Below are 20,885 nucleotides of genomic sequence, written 5' to 3'. Positions count from 1 at the left end.
TGGGGCTCACATTCTCAGTCCCCGTTTTGCAGATGAGGTAACTGAGGCTCAGAGAAGTGAAGTGACTTGCCCCAGGCTGCACGGCAGACAAGTGGCAGGGCTGGGATTACAACCGATGACCTTCGGACCACCAGGCCCGTGCTCTATCTGCTACACCATGCTGCTTCCCCTAATAATAATAATAATGATAGCATTTATTAAATGCTTACTATGTGCAAAGCACTGTTCTAAGCGCTTGGGGAGGTTACAAGGTGATGAGGTTGTCCCACGGGGGGCTCACAGTCTTAATCCCCATTTTACAGCTAAGGGAACTGAGGCCCAGAGAATTTAAGTGACTTGCCCAAAGTCACACAGCTTACAGTTGGCGGAGCTGGGATTTGAACCCATGACCTCTGACTCCAAAGCCCGGGCTGTTTCCAGTGAACCACGCTACTTCCCTAGAGATGGGGCTTGGGGGCATTCTGGGAGGGAAGGGGAAGAGCGGCCATGCCTTCCCGAGAGCGTTCTTTGACCAGTAAACCAGTCAGTCGGGTGAACTGGGGGTTGGTTGGGTGGGGACAAGGAGCGCCATTGGGCCAGATGTTGGTGTGGGTCCCTTTGCCCCCAAATGCACTGGATTTCAGTGGCATCTCTCCCACTGCACTGATGGGAGAAGTCGGGGCTCGACGGCCAGCCGGACCCAAACCAGCAACTTCAGGGGCCCAAAAGTAAAAAGGACTTAATCCATCCGCAGCCCAGCCCTAAGCTGCTTTGAAAAGGATGTTTGCAGTCATTTCTTAATTAGTTTAATTGGCTCCACGTGCAAATTGTTAGAGTGCAGGTAGGCTGCCAGAGCTTCAGTGCGGGCTCCCTGTAAATCTCCTTCCAGCCCAAGCCGAACCCCCCGGGTCTGGCCACTTCTTTGGGTGAGGTCGGGGGAGTGGGATACGGGCGTGATCTCGACCACACCAAGGAAGCATTTGGTGTGTGGTGAGTGTTTCCAGGCAAAGGCAATTGATCCATCAGCGGTATTTATTGAACGCTTCCTGTGTGCAGAGCCCTGAGCTAAGCGCTTGGGAGAGCCCAGTGCCGACAGAGTTGGTCGGCACATTCCTTGGTTGCAGGGAGAATTAGCACAGCCAAGTGGGAAGAGTACGAGCCTGAAAGTCATAAGTTCATGGGTTCTAACCTTGGATCCACCACATATCTGCTCTGTGACTTTGGGCAAGTCACTTCTCTGTGCCTCAGTTCCCTCATCTGTAAAATGGGAATGAAGACTGTGAACCCTATGTGGAGCAGAGACTGTGTCCAACCCAGTGATCTACTTGTAGAAGCAGAGAAGCAGCTTGGCTCAGTGGAAAGAGCCCGGGCTTTGGAGTCAGAGGTCATGAGTTCAAACCCCGGCTCTGACAAATGTCAGCTGTGTGACTTTGGGCAAGTCCCTTAACTTCTCTGTGCCCCAGTTCCCTCATCTGTAAAATGAGGATTAAGACTGTGAGCCCCCCATGGGACAACCTCATCACCTTGTAACCTCCCCAGCGCTTAGAACAGTGCTTTGCACATAGTAAGCGCTTAATAAATGCCATTATTGTATCTACCCCAGTGCTTAGAACAGCACCTAGCACATAGTAAGCACTTAACAAATACCATCATGATGATGATGATTATTATTAATAATAAGGAGGTTACGATCTAGAGGTGACCAGACTGAGCGCAGAGGGGAGGGGGAGAGCACCCAGCACCTCTGCGGTCACGACTTCCCCGAGGCTCTTGACCTTGGTTTTTCCCCTTCCAGCAACCCTCCATTGAGTGAAGAGATGCTGCCGCCCGGGGAGTGGATGTGTCACCGCTGTACCGTTCGCCGGAAGGTAAGGCATTCCGTCACACCACCGGCCCTTGGGCTTCCCCTGCCTCAACGCCACATCTGCCGTTCTCCCTCTCCCACACCTCTTTCCCCTGCTCAAGAAGGCCCTCCGGCCGCCGCCTCATGACCACGATAAAGCCGAAACAGCTTCAGTAGAGGGAGCGGGGGTGTCCGCTCATAGAGAATTCCCCAGGCCAAGCCCAGAGCCGGCCTAACTGCGCCTTGGGATTCCCGCTCTCCTGCCAAACCCTCCCAAGTTGAACACCAGTGGGAGTCGGCTTTTCCGGGAGGGCGGGCGGTGCCGCCGAAGACAAGTCCTGGGAAGCCCGGCCTGGGTCCCCAACCAGCAGCGTCGGGACCCCAGGTGGGCTGATCCCCAGGGAGCACTTTGCATCTAGCGAGGCACCAACCCGGCTTCCCCCTTCATCCAGAGTCCAGGTCCCTGACGGGCCTGTCTTTGACTCCGCTTTCCTCAATATTCAACTTTTGGGAGTGGGTTTGGGCGGTCTTTGTGTGGAGCAGTCCGTTGACTGAGAGAGATGGAGAGGGGAAAAAAAAAAAACAGAGAAATGGGTCCCATCCCTGCAGTCCCGCCTTGGATCTCTGCCTCATGGAGGAATTTTTAGCCAGCCCTCATGGAGGCCAGCCGTTCTTTGGTGACATCAGTCTGCTTTCCATAGCGCTAGAGCATGATGTCATATAGTGAGTGATGGCTTCCTTATTTGCAGAAACAGGATGAGGAGATGATTCAGAGAGATTGTGGTTTGTGTGTGTAACACACACGACTCAAAACCGTCACTCACCCAAAAGGTAAACAGTGCCGTGGATAGGATTTTTTTTCAATGCGTGTATGCGAGAGTTCCCGTTTCAAAGCCTTTCGGGGCCAAGGCGTTCCCCCTCCACCCTCACCCCCCAGTCAAGCCACAGTCGCAGCTCACGAAGTCGATAAATCAACCTGCCCCTCTGGGTCAGCTCTTCCAACTGGCGTTTCCTGCTGGCCCCGGGGGAGCCCAACTAGAGACTTTTGCTAAGCGTTTCTTCCCCAGCCAGGGAACAGAGTGAGGGTGCAGGGAGGCCTGGAGTTTTCCAGGTCGCAGTCCAAGGGAGGTGGTCTGCTCACCCCAGCCGCCCCCGTCCCCGTGGCTGCAGGCTCGCGACGGTTTCGCCCGGAGTCTCAAGGGGCCAGACCTACCCAAAGGCAGCAGACCCCAGTAGTCTGGCCTTTCCCTCTCTCAATGGGATGTCCTGCCAGGGAGAGTGTGAGGTCAGGTGACAGTGCTGTGGGAAATCAAAGCACCCTATCAGAGTTAAGGTATCCCGGTGATTGACTGTAAGCTCGTTGGGGACAGGAAATATGTGTGATTTGTTACATTGTACTCGCCCAAGCTCTCAGTACCGTGCCCTGCACACAGTAAGCATCAATAAATACGACTGAATTGAATTGAAAAACACTCAAGTGATAACGTTCCAGGGACCCAAGATGCCATTTGGGCAGGACCGCTTCACATCTTTGGAACCATGGCCTGTGCCGTCCTTCCCCACCCCTGGGTCCCCTTCCGGTGTTCCCTCGGGATGATCCGAGCTGTCCCCCTCCCCCCGGGATCCTTTGCTCACACAGGTACAGATTTTCCCCGCAGGGAGCCCCGGGCCAGCCTGCTCCGACTCGACCCTGATTCAGGCCAAACCAGACCCTTTCTGCCCCGTGGAGAGGAAAGTGGCAGCCGGCTGGCCGCCCATTTCGGGCTGCCAGCCGGGCGGCAGAATCGCCAACGGGCCAGTGGTTTTTGTAGTCTCACACCATCTTCATTGGTTCCCAAGCAGCGGGGCCACCTCTGGGGCGTGAGGCAGTGCGCTATTTTTAGCAGGCTCGGCTCATCGTGTTTCTCCTCTGTGTCTCCTCGCTGGTGTCCCCCTTCCCGCCCCCCCCCTTTGCTGACTGCCCCCCTCCTAGGAGTGGACAGCTGCCCGGGCTCCTGATTAAATAGTGTGGCCTGGGGATACGAGGTCACGTGCCTAACAGGAAGCCCTGGGTCTCTGGTCTTTGCCAACAGCTTTCCCTCCTTCCTCACTGGAGGTTTTCTTACAGTCCCTGATTCGACTGCAGCCTGCTTACTCCCGTCATCCCTTTCATCATCACGTGATTTAATAGGGTGAGGTGCCGTGACGCAGTAGAGCCAATGAATTGCCCAAGATCTCCGGGCAAGCCACGGGCCGAGCTGAACTGCGAGCTTTTCTTCCACCTCCCCCCGCCCGCGTCGGCTTCTGGCCCGGTTCCCTGCCCCCGAGGTGACGTTGCCTTGTGGCCCAGAGAAGTGTCTGGCCTTACAAGTCCAACCCCACGAAGCCCGTTCCACGTTCTCATTCCCTTCCCAGGCCTAGAGGGTGTTTCCTTTGTGGCCCTACGGCCGTGAATGAAGGCAGAAGCCTTAGATCCCCGGAAGAGAGAGCTGGCACTGACTGGGCTCTGGGCAGCGATCGCCATTCAGATGATTTCCTGAGTTCTGCTAACACCCCTCCTGCCTGCTCTGTAATGCCCAGCAGACCCCTCCCCGGAATGGGGATGCCAGCCTCTTTTCTTCTGTCTTCGGTGTGTTCGGTCTTTTGTTCTTCTGATGATTTTGGCAGCCCTGTTGGCCCCAAAAGCCACCCTCCCGTCCCTTCTGGTGCCCCACTGGTTTGGGCCCTTTCTTTCCGAAGAACTGGCTCCCCCCCGGATGTCCAACAGATGGTCTCATTCGAATTCGATCGCTTCTCCTCTCCCTAGGCTGGGAACGTCAGCAGCCCGCTCTAATATGGTCCTGGTTGAACTCGGGGGATGACAGCTTGGAGGGCTGAGGCTCCGTGGCCCAGGCGAAGGGTTTTCAGAAGTGCCCCGGGGACTGTGGGGTCTGGGCGACCAGGAGCCCCTTTGCATCTCCGCCCCCCGATCTTGCCCTGTCGCGGTCACTGTCAGTGGGGTTCCCGGCCCGTTGGCGGATGCCGTGGGGTTTCCGCGGAGTGGCTGACCCTCTGGGAGTCCATGTCCCACGGAGGGCCCGGGAGGGTCGGTCCGTTGTGGGGGATGGGGCCTGGGCCGCCGGTCCAGACTGTGGCGGTGAGCCTGCCCCTTGGTCCGTACAGAAACGGGAGCAGAAGAAGGAGCTAGGCCAGGTCAACGGGCTGGTGGACAAGAGCGGCAAGCGCACCACGTCCCCCAGCAGCGACCCGGACTTCTTGGACCGGACGTCCGGCAAAACGGACCTGAAGGCCATCGCCCAGGCCCGGCTCCTGGAGCGAAGGGCCAGCCGGCCCGGCACGCCCACGTCCAACGCCAGCACGGAGACCCCCACCTCAGAGCAGAATGACGTGGATGAGGACATCATCGACGTGGAGGACGAGGCGGCGGGGGCGGCGGCGGAGGGGGACTGTGGCCAGCCCCAGCTGAAGCGGCCCTTCGAGCTGCTGATCGCGGCCGCCATGGAGCGCAACCCGACCCAATTCCAGTTGCCCAACGAGCTGACTTGCACCACCGCGCTACCAGGTAAGCGGGCGTGCCGCCTGCCCCCGACGGGCATTTTCGCTCCCAGACGCTCGTCCGCGGGGGTTTGCTGTTTGACGCTAGGAACTCGGCCCCCTCTTGCCCTGGGAAGCGAGACTCGCCTAGCTCAGGTGATGCTTTCTCCTCGGAGCCCGACCCCCGGGACCCCAGGGTGTCCCGACACCCTGAGCTCAGCCGGGTTCTGCTCACCTCTCCCTCCCGAGGGGCATGGAGGGAAGCGTCGGCGGCCCCGGGGCTCAGCTTTCCATCCTTGTCCCTCTAATTAGGGGGCTTGGCAACCCCCTCCCCCCTAACCCAGATCCTGTTTCCAGCTCGCTCAGGGGATAAGCCGCTTGTTTTTTGGCCTGGGCCCCACCCCCTTGTTTTTCTACAGGAAATGGGGCCGGTTTGCCCCAGATGCCGCCTCCCGACGCCTCATTGGCCTCTCGGTTCTGGGTTTAGTGGCGCCTCCCACTAGAACCAGGGCCTCGATGCGTTTGTCCCTTCACCTTTCTCCCTGCGTGTCCCCAGCCCTTTTCTTGAGGCAGCGTGGCTCCTCCCCAAAACCCGTCACCGGATCGAATTTCCCTCTCCCCGAACAGGGCCTAGTTGGCCGGATTTAGAAACCCTCTGGCCACTGGCCGAATGCACACCGAATCAGCTGCCCTGCCTCCCGGCCACCAACCGGCCGGGCAGATCGAGATGAGGCCCCGGGGGAGAGCACCCTCCCCTCCCAGGAACCATCCTGCTCTGGACGGCTTTCCGGAGCTCGGCCGTTTGCCCTTTAAATGCCACCGGCCACTTGACTGTACACGTTTTTTAGGCGGCGCAGGTGATATGTGAGCCTCCTCTTCCCCATCTCAGTCCCTCTAGCTGGAAATGGGGAAGATGGGTTGCTTTTGGGGTCCCCGCGAGAGGTAGACTGCCCAGACTGATCTGGAATGTTATGCTTCTTCACAGGTCTGAGGACCACCCCCTCCCTGCATGGGTAGACTGTGGTCCCTCTAGACTAGACCGTATGCCCACTGTGGGCAGGGAACTTGTCTTCCAACTCTGGTGTACTCTCCCAAGCGCTTAGCGCAGGGTGCTCTGCACCCTGTAAGTGCCCAGTAAACGCCGTTGATTGGTTTAGGTCCATTCGTCGGCTGGGTTCCAGACAGATTTTGCTCCCACTGCTCTGCTCCTATTTCAGTGCCTGAAAATAGGAGCTCGGCTCCCGAGAACCGCTCAGAACTGTCCGCGGCTTCTCTTCCAGGTACTAGCAAGAGGAGGAGGAAGGAGGAGACGACGGGGAAAAATGTCAAGAAGACACAGCACGAGTTGGATCACAATGGACTGGTCCCTTTGCCAGTAAAAGTTTGTTTCACCTGCAACAGGTAACTCAGGCTCTTGCTTGCAGCGGGGAGGGGGATTTTTCTTTTCCCCTCTTCCGGTGTTGCCCGGCTCCCATTCCATAACCTCCTTTGAGTCCCTGGAGGGAAGGCCGGAGTCCAGTGATGCAGCTCCTCCAGAAGGGGATTTGCCAGGGACGGAGGGGATTTCTCGGCCTCTGGACTAGGCAGGGCCACTGAAGGAAAGAAGCGACCACCGTCGCAGGAGACGAAGGAACTCGGACCAAGCGCCAGTAAGGGCTTCCCGACCCAAAGGAAGATGTGGATTCCTTGTCGGTGGAAGATGGAGCCTGGTGGAGGGAGAGACAGGAACTCTATTGGCTCAGTGGTGGCTTAGACTCCTAAGTTGCAGCGGCCACCAGCCCAACCCGAATAAAAGGGGTCAGGTTGTTCCAGCACATATATATCTGAGGAGTGCAACGCTAGATAGGACCACCACCCCCTATTCTGGACAGCGGAGAGGGCAGGGGCGACGCCAGCTGCCCATCAGAAAACACCCTCAAAACCTTTCGCCCCAAAACCATAGGAGCGGGATGGTCTAGTGCGGGCACACTGACTCGCGCGGCTTCCAAAACCCTCCCCGAGTCCTGGGCTCAAAGGCAGACTGACGAGATGATTTTCCCAGCACACCTGGCACCGGGGCACCTAGCACCAGAGCATGTAGCACACAGGACAGTAGAAGAGGAATTTCTCATCCCCGTAGTTAGAGACTTGTAACGGTTGGATGGGGTTTTTCCAAATGAGATGGTTGGTGTCATCTGGGGAAGCTCAGAGCAAGAGGCTCTGCTCCCCAGCGGCTGCCCAGTGAGCATCCATCATTTTCCCCCCCATGCCAGACATTTGGGTCCCACCATGAGGAATCATCCGTTTCCCAAGGAGACCCGTTTCCCTCAGAACGGGACGATTAAGAGCCTGCAGGAGTCCGCCAGTCTTCTCGGTCTCACCGAGCGGGAGGAGTGGGGATGAGGGTGGCCATGGGGCCCAAGGCGTTCGGGCTTTTTTCCTCATGTGCGGCTTCAACGGAGGTTGATTTCTTCTTTGCAGGAGTTGCAGGGTGGCCCCTCTTATCCAGTGCGACTATTGCCCCCTCCTGTTCCACATGGACTGCCTTCAACCGCCGCTCACTGCCATGCCCTTGGGCAGATGGATGTGCCCAAACCACATCGAACACGTGGTGGTAAGAGAGGGCACTATTCGGGCGGTCTTCTGGGGGAGCGGCCCCAGAAAGGGGAGAAGCCAGCGGGGTCGCTTCCTGGGGTCTGCCCGAGGGAAGGAACCTCAGGGTCGACCTGAAGCCCGCCCGGGCCAGATGGACCACACACAGTCAGGAGGTGAAAATCTGCCCACTTTGCTACAAATGGCTGTCGGAGCCACCGAGGCAGACCAGTCGTCTCGGGGGTCGGGCCTCAGAGACGGCTGAGCCAAACAAAAGCAGTAGAAAAAAAAAATTAAAAATGCTCTTCCCACTTTTGAAAAGCAGTCCGGAGGGATTTCAAAGCCAGACTTTTCTCGCCCCGGGTTGTGGGCAGACGGGCCACGTGGTGGGGCGCTTTGGGGGCCTCTTCCCAATGGAGCTGCTGGCCTGCATCCCTCCTCACTTCTGAGGGAGGCCCGGGGCTCCCTCCAACCTTAAGACAAGAGGCGGGCTGCACGTCAGCCTGTCTCTGAGAGACATCTTGATGGGGGAGACTGTGGGGGCGTGACGGTGCCAAGCAGGGTAGCATGGCTCCTCCGCCCTCAACGTCCATCAGGTCAGGGAGTCCCAGCGTCCACTGCCCGGGCCCGGGATGTGGCCGGCTGACCAGTCCACCCTGTCTCCGAGCCTGGCTCTGGCCCGGAGCAGGGGTGGGTGAGCAGGAGCATCTCCAACCCTCCTTTTTAGATTTCACTTGTCCTTCATCTAAAGCACCCTGCGGCCTCCTCCCAGAACGTAGGCCCCAAGTCAGGAGCCTGCAAAGTTTCTCGTTTACAGTTGGCCCAACTGATACCTTATAAGCCACTCTGGATTGTGCACCTCTCTTGCTATTGAAATCTCTAGGAAGCTGTCTCAGCCATCATTCGTCTCTGGCTTGGAGTAAGTGTAGGTAGCCGGGGTGGGCTGTGGGGAAAGTGAAAGCATTCCACTAATCAGGGGTAGTTAACGAGCACTGTACTACGCCTGTGGGGAACACGGCTTTCCTGTAGTTAGTCTTTGTAATGGCAGGGTGCTCCACCTTTCAGAGGAATTTTCTTTTTCTCCGGGTGTTGAGATGGCTGTTTGTCTCTCCCGGGACAAGGAGGGGTTTCTCTTCTCATTGTAGAGCTGGAGACTTGGTGGTCCAGAGAGGTCAGGTGACTTGCCTAGAGCTGGAACCCAAGCTCCTGTACTCAGTAGCTGCCCGCTCCGACCTCCTGCCCGTGCTCTGAACCCTAGCCCCAGTGCTTCCCTTGGTAACAGATGTGGGCAATCGCCCCCATGTGCGAGAGTAGCAGGCCGCCCTGTGTCCTCGATGTGGGCGCCCACTCACCCCAGCCCCCCCTCTCTGCCCCCCTCCAGTTGGCACAATGACAAGAAAAGTTGCCAGTGCCCAGTTTAGATGGAGAGAGGTGATACAGGTGAGGTCAGGCCCGTCTCGACGTCAAGGCCCACCCTGGCCCCTGGTTCTCAGTTTTGTCTTAGGTTGGACTGAAGTTGACGGTACCGTTAGTGGGGCTTGTTAGCCCAGCGGAGTGATGTGTTGGGCCCTGGTTCCCAGGGGGGAACCAAAGTGGCTGGTGCCCCCTTCTCATCCAGGGGGCTGCCAGGGACAGTTGGGGAGAGCCTCTTGGTTCCTGCCCTCTGCCTAAGGGAATTTAACATTCCTGTCATTCCAACTGCCCCTCCTTCTCTCTTCTCTCCCCACCCCCAGATCGGTTAGGTATGTCCCAATAGATACGACTGACTTATTGAGGCGTTGGCTAAAAGTTGGCCCCAGGATCAACTCATCAGTAGAATTTATTTATTGAGCACTTTCTGTGTGCAGAGCACTGAACCAAGTGCTTGGGAGAGTAAAATACATTTGGCAGACCCAGTCCCAGCCCTGAAGGAGCTGGCAGTCTAGTAAGGGGCACTGGCTCGAAACGAATTACAGGGAGGGGGAAGGAACCCATTTTTCTCCTCTCTCTCAGGCAAGGTCCTAAACAAAGGGTCCTGAAACCCGAAGCCACCGTGTATGATGCCCCCTGCCCTATTCTGGTTTGGATCACCAATTGCGTGGGCTGCCTCAGCCTCCTCACATGCTCACCTGAGTCTCAAATCCCCACCAGTTCAGTTCCCTTGAAGGCGCGTGGGAGGTCAGAACAAGTAGACCCCTGTCAGCTTGTAGCCTTTTGGGCTTTGGGGACTTTGTTTCCCCCCTTCGCCACCCCAGACTGAGGAAAACGCACACACGTACACATCACACCCTCCTCTCCGGGCTGAAGGATTCCCAGGGTGAAGAGGCATAGGGGCGGCTTCCCACGTATCAGCCAAATGCCATCCACCGCACCAGGGGAAATGGGCCTAAGTGGCAGCAGGAGGGATTTGTTAGACCTAAAGAAGAATTTTGGTGTGACAAGCGTGAAGCTCTGGACTAAAGCGGGTAGCGGCGGCTTCTCCCTGGAGATAGCGGAGGGCGGAGAGTATGTTGGATGGTGCTTGGGGTGCGGCGGGGACGGGCCCCGGCAGCCTTCCCATCCAAGGACGGACTGATTGCTTCTTTTCGGGTTATTCTAGTCCGAGGGGAAGACGAAGCAAAGCCAGTTGAGCGGGAACAAAATGCTTTGGAGTCTGAACCAGTCGGTCAGTAAGCAGTATTTATTCAGCGCCTACTGTGTGCAGACCGCTGTTCTAAGCCCTTGGGAGAGTAGACCCGGGCCCCACCCTCATCAAGGAGCTGACGATCTAGCCGGGCAGACAGATGCTAAAATTGCAGGTAGGAAGGAAAAGGAAAAAGGGAGTCTATCCAGGGAAGCGGCGTGCACAGGCCTGGGAGCCAGAGGACATGGGTTCTCCTGTGTGTGACCTTGGGCAAGTCAGTTCACTTCTCTGTGCCTCAGTTTCCTCAACTGCAAAATAGGGAATTAATCCCCTTTTCCCCTCCTACATAGATTTGTGAGCCCCATGTGGGACAGGGACTCCAGCGCTTAGAACAGTGCTCAGCACATAGTAAGTGCTTAATAAATGCCATTATTATTATTATCCGGCCTGATTAGCTTGTAACCAACCCAGCACTTAGAGCAGGGCTTGACACATAGTAAGCTCTTAACAAATACCCCCAAAAAAGAAAGTTGGAACTGAAGTGTTAGAGTGGGGTGTGCTTATAAGTGCCATGGGAGGTTGCGAGCACTCTAAAGGCAAGGCAGTAGAGACTGGTACAGAACATCGAGGCTGAACACAGAAGGACCTGGGTTTGAATGCCGGCTCCACCACTGGTCTGCTGTGTGACCTGGGGAGAGTCCCTTCACTTCTCTGTGCTTCAGTTCCCTCATCTGCAAGATGGGGATTGACAGTGAGCCCCAGGTGGAACCTGCACTGGATCCAGCCTGATTAGCTTGTACGTACCGCAGGACTAGTACAATCCCTGGCATAGAGTAAGCGCTTAACAGTTATCATTTGGAGAAAAAAAAAAATGACCCAACCTGACAGTTGTCCATCAGGCCGGCAAAATGTGCTGTTTTCCCCCCACCTTCCCATTTCCCGTTGCTGTCTTCTAGCTCTTCCCACTACTCCTCAGAGTATTCAGTGGAGAGCATTCTATCATCATCATCATCAATCGTATTTATTGAGCGCTTACTGTGTGCAGAGCACTGTACTAAGCACTTGGGAAGTACAAGTTGGCAACATATAGAGACAGTCCCTACCCAGCAGTGGGCTCACAGTCTAAAAGGGGGAGACAGAGAACAAAACCAAACATACTAACAAAATAAAATAAATAGAATAGGTATGTACAAGTAAAATAAATAAATAGAGTAATAAGTATAGAGCTATACTATAGAGCTCTCGGTGCCTGTCCCGCTCCCAGGAAATCCCACCCCGAGGAAATGGGGAAAGGGAGGCCTGCCGCCTGGTTACATGAAGCCTCGCCTGATTATTATTATTTCTTTTCCCCCCCAGTGAGCCCACACTTATTCCCGTAGCCGAGCCAATTCTTTGGTGCCCCAGTTTCCAGTCCGAAACTACCCCAGCCCCTTGGGACCCATCGTTCAATCAGTGGAACTTCCTGAGCACTTATCCTACCCGGAGCACTGCACTAAAGCGCTTAGGAGCATACAGTAGAATGAGTAGACACGATCCCGGCCCTCAAGGAGCTTATGGCCCACGTACCAAGGAAGTTGGTGAATTTTAATGCCCCAAGGCAAGAGGTCCAGAAAGTGAAGAAGCTGGCAGGGAGGGGGTGTGTAGACAGGCGGGGCGGGTGGGGGTAGGAAAGGACCGGAGCGGCTAACTAAAGACCACTGCCGGGGGGGTGTCTGCTTTCCCCAGCTGAACCAGAAGAACATGACCCTGAGCAACCGGTGTCAAGTGTTTGACCGCTTCCAAGACACCATTTCTCAGCACGTGGTCAAGGTGGACTTCCTCAGCCGAATCCATAAGAAGCATCCCCCCAACCGCCGAGTGATCCAGTCCGTCAAGAGAAGAAGCTTGAAGGTAAGCTGGCCGCCTCGCCAGGATCTTTTTCCCCCTCCGTTTTCCAGCAAGAAAGAGTCTCCGTTGTTTTCCCGGCGGTCATCCCTCCCTCGCCCTCCCCACCCCCGTTTTGACTTCTCTCCATCCTCCCGCCGCCTCTGGTCCGTCCCCCTGTACGGCACTGGGAACAAGGGACATGGGACAGGATGGGGAGCCGCCAGAAGCTCCCTCCCCAGGCTGGAATTCCACACTGAAGGATCCCCGCAGGGCTGAAATTCCACACTTGGGAGGGGGGTGTGATTCAGATCCCCTTGGGCCAGCAGGGAGAAGCCACTGGGATGCGGGTCTCTCAGAAGGGTGCCCGGAAGCGGGGTTTTCAAGCTGTTCTGAGATGGGGCCCTCCCTGGGGCCCCCTGCTTCCTGATTTGGGGAGAGGTGGACGGCTATAACACTTCCAAAGCCACCACTGTGGCTTGTACTTCCCAAGCGCTTAGTACAGTGCTCTGCACACAGTAAGCGCTCAATAAATACGATTGATTGATTCCTCTGGGCTGCTGGGGTGGTCAGCAGTTCCCGCATTGGGCCACTTGGGGGCGCCCACAGTCTGAAAATGGGCCCAGAGGTTTCCAAACAGTAACTGGGTTGACCTGGGTATCAGTGGTATTTATTGAACGCTTATTGTGTGCAGAGCACCGTACTAAGCGCTTGGGAGAGTACAATATAACAATAAAGGTGCTAGTCACGTCCTCTGCCCGAAACGGGCTTACAGTCTAGGGTGTATAATGATAATAATAATAATGATGGCATTTATTAAGCCCTTACTATGTGCAAAGCACTGTACTAAGCGCTGGGGAGGTTACAAGGTGATCAGGTTGTCCCGTAGGGGGACTCACAGTCATTCATTCAATTGTATTTATTGAGCGCTTACTATGTGCAGAGCACTGTAGTAAGCGCTTGGGAAGTACAAGCTGGCAACATATAGAGACGGTCCCTACCCAACAGTGGGCTCACAGTCTAGAAGGGGGAGACAGAGAACAAAACAAAATATATTAACAAAATAAAATAAATAGAATAAATATGTACAAGTAAAGTAGAGTAATAAATACATACAAACATATACACATATATACAGGTGCTATGGGAAGGCGCGGGGATGGAGAGGGAGTGGTGGGGGAGAGGAAGGAGGGGGCTCAGTCTGGGAAGTCTTAATCCCCATTTTACAGATGAGGGAACTGAGGCCCAGAGAAGTGAAGTGCCTTGCCCAAAGTCACACAGCTGACAATTGGTGGAGCCGGGATTTGAATCCATGACCTCTGACTCCAAAGCCTGAGCTCTTTCCACTGCGCCATGTTACAAAGCGTGAAACTTGGCCTGTTCCATACGCTTCTGCTGACGCATGTATCTGAACTTTCCCGAGACTCGTGTATTCAGTAGTTAAGCTCCCTCTGGCTGTGGGTCACACTTAAGTTGCTTTTTTAAAGGAAACAGGTAATTATGACTTTCAGGGAGCGGAACGCTTTAGGTGAAAGTGTGTTAACTGGTGCCTCGTCTGGGAACTTGATAGGTGCGAGAGCAGTCCTGATGGGAGGGAGGAGGGATGGGTAATACTTCACCAGTCCCCTCATTCTAGGATTTTGACTTCCTTAGGGTGGTAGACAAATGGCAGAGCTGCTGGGGCGGCAGCCTGTCATTACTTTGAGAGGTTCGAGAGTGCGATAAGCTGTGATTCAGAATTTGGGGGCTGTGGCGCATCCTTTAAATTGCAGAAATGGACGCCACGAGGGTGGAAGCCATTACATTGGCACCGAAGGACGCCGGACCGGTGGGTTGACCCAGTGGGGTCAACAGTTAGGGATTGTTTCTGAATGGGAAGACCTTGATTCAGACTCTTTCCTTCCCAGGGGCCCATTAGGAGTGAGGTGTTGAGATACGCATAGGTATGCACCCGGGAGAACAGAGCACTTCTTTTCCGCTGGATTAGACTCCCTCGATACCCCTGCGCCCCCACCCCCATAAGGGGGTCCCTGTCATAGGGAAGGAGAGTGCCCTCCTTTCTGATCGGAGTCTTTCCGGATGTGACTTCTGTGTCTTTGCGGACCATTCCATGTTAGAATCCCAGACCTGTTGGCCTGGCCTCGCCTCCTTTCAACCACACGTTGTGGACTTTCGAGGCCCGAGGCCACCAGTCAGCTGCAGTCCTAAATAGTGGACTGGGTCTGGTGGTGAAGGAGGTGTATATTCGGGCCTGCAGCTCAATAAAACTTAGTATCCCCACTAGGGAGGAAGCGGGGAGGCCCGTTGCTTGGATACTTTAATTTTCAAAAAGGGAACTAGGAAGTAATGTAGACGTTAAGATAAAGCTGAAAGGAGCAGATAAATTATTAGAAAAAACCAAAACCAAGTAAGGAATTAAAAAACAAAAGCAGCAAGTACCCCTGTTTTAGAGGCCTGGGTAAAACTGGGGCCCCCGAATTCCGGGAAGCCGCCAAGGCCGGGTCAGGGACGGTCTTCAGGGGAAAAAGTCATCCTTTCAAATTGTCAAGTTCACCCAAGTAAGGTGAACAGGCGAGGCCGACTCCTAAAGAGTGGGGTGGTTAAGTGCCAATAGGAAACTGGGCAGACCAAAACCAAGTTTAAAGAACACCCTGCAAGGAACGCCGGAGTTAAGAGGAAAGGGTTTTTAAATTTATCAAAGGCAGCCAGCACTTTTCTAGAAGGCCCTTGACAGTCGAGGGCTTCAGGGGCAATCGGGGGAGGAAAGGACTCCCAGGGCTGTGCTCTATCCATTAGGCCATGCTGCTTAGTGTAAGTGTCTACCAGTTGTTAAATTTTTGTATTGTATTCTCCCGAGGGCTTAGTACAGTCCGCTGCACACAGCAAGCACTCAGTAAATACGACCGACTGATTAACGTGTATCTACCCCAGTGCTTGACACGTAGTAAGTACTTAACAAATACTGCAAAAATAATATTCTCTCTCTCTTCCTCCTCTCTCTCCGCGCCCCCCTCACCCCCGCTCCATTCAGGTTCCGGATGCCATAAAGTCTCAGTACCGGTTTCCGCCCCCGCTCCTCGCCCCGGCGGCCATTAGGGATGGCGAGCTGATCTGCAACGGGATTCCCGAGGAATCGCAGAAGCACCTTTTGAAGTCTGAGCACTTAGCGAGCCAGTCAGAGCAGCAAGAGGTGAACGCCGGGGGCCCAGAGCAGCCGGCTGAGAAAAGTGTGGGAGGAGGTTGGCGAGGGCAGGCTTCAGCGGGCACTTAACCCTCCTCCGCTGCCCCGTGTGCCCCCAGTGAACAGACACCCACCCCGCCCGCCGTGAGCTGCCAGGCTACCTGGGGGACCAGGAGACCGAGATACCTACTTGTATTAAGGATGCGCTTTTACCCTAGTGCAACAGTGGATAAAAGTCATAAAATCTCCTTTGCCCCCAACCGTGCCAGACCTCGCTAAACTCACCACTTTTCCCCTAAGATTCCTGTGGGCAGGGAAGGGGGGGGGGTCTGCATCCTCATCGTCTTTTCGGTCCCAACACAGCTGGGTCGGTGGCCGGTTGAACAGAGGGGCTTTGGAGCTGGGATTTCTACGTTGAGGGAGGAAGGGCGGGCAGAAGTAGTAGTTGCAGCAGCAGGCTAGTAGAACCTTTCCCCCCGCATCCCTGCTTTTCCCACATCACTCCAAGCGCCTTCCGGTCTGCATCCCGCTTGCCTGGCGTTCCCCAGCCCGCAAGCCTGGACCGCCGGGCCAGTGGCACTGAAGCTTAAGCAGGGCAGACTGAGGAGCTAGGACCCCCTGTGAGAGACACACCCCCCCCCCCACCAACCTCCCCCGCAACCAGGCCGGGGTCCTTGGAGTGGGATGAGCGGCCCCTGCCACCTCGCGACTGACCTGCCTTTCTTTCGTCTCTGTTTGCAGTGGCTCTGTAGTGTTGTTGCCCTCCAGTGCAGCATATTGAAACATTTATCTGCTAAGCAGATGCCTTCGCATTGGGACTCTGAACAGACAGAGAAGGCTGATATTAAGCCTGTTCTTGTGGCAGGCAGCTCGGTTGCCACCTCTCCGCAGGCAGCTGACAAGGCACCTCCTCCCCCGTCCCTTTACGGCCCACCCTGCCCCCCGGGGGTCCCCGCCCAGAGCCCCCTGGGCTGCCCCCCGGCCCAGCCACCTCCGCCCCCCGACGACGTCACCTGCGCCTCCCGTACGGACAGGTCCAAGAAAGCGGCGGCGGCGTCCTGCGCGACCGCCAACGGGCCCACGGGCTCGGAGGCGAGAGCCAACGGCCCCCACCTGTACGGCGTGCCCCCGGACCCCACGGCCCAGCCGACGGACTCGCGGCGCCTCCCGGGCCCCGGGAGCGCCCTCCCGCTCCCCTCCCCCCGGCAGGCCTGGTCCAGGCCCCCGGCGGGCGGGGGCCCGCCCAACCACGCGCTGGGCCTGGTCGTGAAGACGGAGGGCACCGTCGCGTGCGCCCAGAGGAGCGTGGCCCCCGGCCCGGGCCTGCCCCCCTCCATTCCCGGTTCCTGTGCCAGCCTCGAGACCACCAGCACTTTGCAAAGGAAGAACGTCCAGACGCAGATAGGACCCCCGCTCTCGGAGCCGCGGCCTCTCGGGTCCCCCCCGAACGCCACCCGGGCGCTCACCCCACCCCAGGCGGCGGGCGATGGCGGAGCCAGCCAGCGATTCTGCTCACCAGCTCCCACTTCGGGTGAGTGGCTGCCCGATCGAAGGGGTCCTTCGGTGGCCTCAAGAACTCAGACTTTGCCCGCCCGCTCGGGGACGGCCTGGGGCAGCCGCGGTTGGCGAGGGAAAGGGCTGGCGGGGGACAAGGTGGACTGGCCACCTCCAGGATACGGCAGCTGGGCCTTAGCTGCTCACGAGCATTGCGGGGAAACCCTTGCTTTCGAGCTTTGCCGTCGGTTCGTGTCCCTCTTTCCGTGGCCGAGCCACGTCTGCCCGCTGCACTCCTGTCGGGGAGGAGGGTGCCCGGGAAGGGAGGGAGCCTTGCTCGGGGAGAGGGGCGGTTTTGCAGCCCCAGATAGTAGTCCACTCGGAGGCAGTTTGGTGGCGGTCCCTCCCCTCACCCGCACGTTGACTTCAGAGCTGCCAGCTTGGGGATAACGCCAGGTTGAGGGCTGTGGTGGAGTTGGCTGGCATGCCTCCCGATTCGGCTTTTCTTGGGGAAGGGTCGTGGGACAACTGCAGCCGCCTCCGGCGAGCGATGCGAGACTGGACGTTGCCCGCTTAGGCCACCGCCCTGCCCTATTGGCCTGCCACCTCTCCCTGCTCCGCTCGGGCCGGAGTGGTGGGAGCGATGGCAGAGGGAGCGGAGCCTGGTCCCTGGGTGGCCCGAGTGACCCTGAAAGTCACCGTCGTCCCGTCCTCCTGTCGTTCCACAGATGACAAGGTCAGCCCCGGCACATTCGCCATAGGAAGCGCTTTAAGCATCCATTCTCTCCCGCCCAACTCTACCACTATGGTGGACCTCACCAATTCCCTGAGAGCGTTCGTGGATGGGAACGGAGGTGAGTTTGTTTTTGTGTTGTGTGTGTGTGTGTCTGAACATGTCAACTTTTTGTAGGGGTGGGGCACTCCCATCCCAACATCCCTCACTATCCCTCCTCTCCCTGCCCACCGGGCCTCTGGCACACTGAGTTGATGGCGTGGCCCGGTTTCAGGGCTTGGCCAAACACTTTCATTCAGTCAGTCATTTATTAAGCGCTTACTGGGTGCAGAGCACTGTACTAAGCGCTTGGGAGAGTACATTTCAACAATGAATGGACACATTCCCCACCCACAACGAGCGTAGAGTCAAGAGCGGGGGAAGACATTAAATAAATTACAGATCTGTACATAATTGCTGTCGGACTGGGAAAGGGGAATGAACAAAAGGAGCACCTCTGTCCCAACTCTTCTGCCTCCTCCTGCTCGTCCGCATTTGACTGGGCTGATCCGGTCGAGATGACGGGGGTGCTGGGGTGGACTCCCCGTTTTTCTCCCGTCCCTCCAACAACACCAAGGTTTCTCTCCAACCTTATCAGTGAACTTGGCATCTCAGAGTTTTGTAGCAGATGACAGAGCTGGTGGCCCAGGCTCTGACTGAAATCCACGGTAGGAGAAGGGATTTGTTGAGCGCCCATATGTTGTGGGTGTCCAAAGTGTTTGGGAAGCACAGGATGACAAAGCGACGTGTTCTCCACCCATGAGAAGCTGTCACTAACAGAGGAGATAAATATCCAAAGCTTTACAACCAGAGTGGTCAAAATGAATACATTAGAGCAGGCTTATGTGGCCTGGGAGTCCGAAGAACCTCGAACTCGAGAGGCAGGTATTGTCTCCGCTCTCACCCCCCCAGCCAGTGCTGGGAGTCCCCGGGTGGTCGCCCGGCTGTGTCGTCAGCATCATCGCCATCATGGCGATAGTGTTTTGTTTGGAAGCGCTTACTCCGTGCCAAGCCCCGGGATCGATCCAAGACGCCTCTGACGCTGCTTCCTGTGTTGGCCTTTGGTCCCAAACAGAGATCGAGATCAATATGCTGGACGAGAAGCTGATCAAGTTTCTGGCCCTGCAGAGGATACATCAGCTGTTCCCTTCCAAAGCACAGGCCCCGGGCGGGAGCGCAGGCACCCATCAGCTACCCCCGGGGGGGCACCACCCAGAAGGTACGGATCGCCGTTTCTCCCACTCCCCCGCCCATCCCGCTCCACAGAAGCCAGATCCGTCGGATGGACCCGTGGTGCCGAGGGGCTTCGGAAGATGCCGGCTGCGGGGCCACTAAGCCTTTAGGCTTTAGGGTCTAAGAGGATGGTCTCCCCACTTTTTTCTCACTCTCTCCTCCTCCCTCTGTCTCTCTCTTTACCCCCCACCTGCTTCCTCTTTTGTCGTTGCCCATGGCCCTCCCCTCTCCGTCCTGCCCAGGGATAGCATCGTTCAGCTGTGGCCGGGCTGCCCAGAGCCTGCTGCTGTGACAGTTAATAATTTTCGTATTTGTTAAGCACTTACTATGTGCCAAGCACTATTCTAAGCGCTGGGGGAAATACCAGGTGATCAAGTTGTCCCACGTGGGGCTCACAGTCTTCATCCCCATTTTCCAGATGAGATAACTGAGGCACAGAGAAGGTGTGACTTTCCCAGAGTCACACAGCTGATAGAACCCATGACCTCTGACTCCCAAGCCCGGGCTCTTTCCACTGAGCCACGCTGCTTCGTTAAGGCTCGCAACCCTAATGGAAAGTCCATCCCGCCTTTGGGCCGGGGGCCCCGGGGGGCATCAGGCTGTTGGCGGGACTCGCTGTTCAGTGCCCTTGTCTGTATCTATTTTGGGGGTCCACGTCCCTAGCGACTTCAAACACTTTCCAACTCCCGCAGAAACTCAAAACAGCCGAGCCACAGTTGTATCCGAAACCAGTACACCCCGTAGACTGAGGGCAGGAGTTGTGTCTACCGACCCTGCTGTATTATATTCAGCCAAGAGCTTAGTAAAATGGGGATTATGACTGTGTGGGGCAGGGGCTGCGTCCAACCCGATTAGCTTGTATCAGGAGGAGCAGTGTGGCTCAGTGGAAAGAGCACGGGCTTTGGAGTCCGAGGGCATGGGTTCGAATCCCGACTCCACCACATGTCTGCTGTGTGACCTTGGGCAAGTCACTTAACTTCTCTGAGCCTCAGTTACCTCATCTGTAAAATGGGGATTAAGACTGTGAGCCCCACGTGGAACAACTTGATCACCTTGTAACCCCGCCCAGCACTTAGAACAGTGCTCTGCACATAGTAAGCGCTTAACAAATGCCATTATTATTATTATTATCTACCCCAATGCTTAGTACAGTGCTTGGCACTTGGTAAGCACTTAACAAGTACCATAAAAGGGATCGGGGGAGGGCGGGCTCACAACTGAGAACCCTGTTAGGGCTCATCCCAGCTGTCAAAGATTTGCCGACATTCATTCATTCATTCAATTGTATTTATTGAGCGCTTACTGTGTGCAAAGTTGGCAACATATAGAGACGGTCCCTACCCAACGGCGGGCTCACAGTCTAGGAGGGGGAGACGGAGAACAAAACAAAACATATTAACAAAATAAAAGGAGCAAAGGATACGTACAAATAAAATAGAGTAATAAATACGTACAAACATATATACGTATATACAGGTGCTGTGGGGAGGGGAAGGAGGTAAGGCCGGGGTGGATGGGGAGGAGAAGGAGGGGGCTCAGTGGAGGAAGTGAGCTGACAGATCGACTGTACTGATGTGTTTGTGTCTTGCAGTGCAAAAAAGAGAGGTTCAGGCCCGGGCGGTGTTTTACCCCCTCACGGGGCTCGGGGGGGCCGTGAACATGTGCTATCGGACCCTCTACATCGGAACAGGTGGGTCGGTGGGCAGCCGGCTGGCTCACAGCTTGCACGGGGTCAGAGCTCGAAGCCATTTCCCCCGGAAAGAGCCCCGTGGGGTCGTGGAGAGCCTCCTTCTCCCTCCCCTCCCTGCTGTCGTGCCCGACAAGGCCCTAAAAG

The 20,885-nt window shown here is 56.3% G+C and overlaps 1 protein-coding gene across 1 annotated transcript in view; it reads left to right on the top strand.

The window, feature by feature from the left end:
• The window catches only part of PHF12 (PHD finger protein 12), a 45,839-nt gene that overhangs the window by 23,543 nt on the left and 1,411 nt on the right, over positions 1 to 20,885 (top strand). The window contains exons 3-12 of the mRNA XM_038759711.1: positions 1,775 to 1,847; positions 4,964 to 5,363; positions 6,616 to 6,736; positions 7,796 to 7,928; positions 12,234 to 12,398; positions 15,403 to 15,561; positions 16,294 to 17,083; positions 17,775 to 17,900; positions 18,894 to 19,037; positions 20,643 to 20,741. Of these exons, the coding sequence (XP_038615639.1) occupies positions 1,775 to 1,847; positions 4,964 to 5,363; positions 6,616 to 6,736; positions 7,796 to 7,928; positions 12,234 to 12,398; positions 15,403 to 15,561; positions 16,294 to 17,083; positions 17,775 to 17,900; positions 18,894 to 19,037; positions 20,643 to 20,741 (2,210 nt within the window). The remainder of the gene's footprint in view (positions 1 to 1,774; positions 1,848 to 4,963; positions 5,364 to 6,615; positions 6,737 to 7,795; positions 7,929 to 12,233; positions 12,399 to 15,402; positions 15,562 to 16,293; positions 17,084 to 17,774; positions 17,901 to 18,893; positions 19,038 to 20,642; positions 20,742 to 20,885) is intronic.

The sequence above is a fragment of the Tachyglossus aculeatus genome, chromosome 17 (genome assembly GCF_015852505.1).
Source record: "Tachyglossus aculeatus isolate mTacAcu1 chromosome 17, mTacAcu1.pri, whole genome shotgun sequence".
NCBI classification, from domain to species: domain Eukaryota; kingdom Metazoa; phylum Chordata; class Mammalia; order Monotremata; family Tachyglossidae; genus Tachyglossus; species Tachyglossus aculeatus.
The sequence above is the reverse complement of the archived record's forward strand: the minus strand, read 5'-3'. Positions and strand labels throughout refer to the sequence as shown.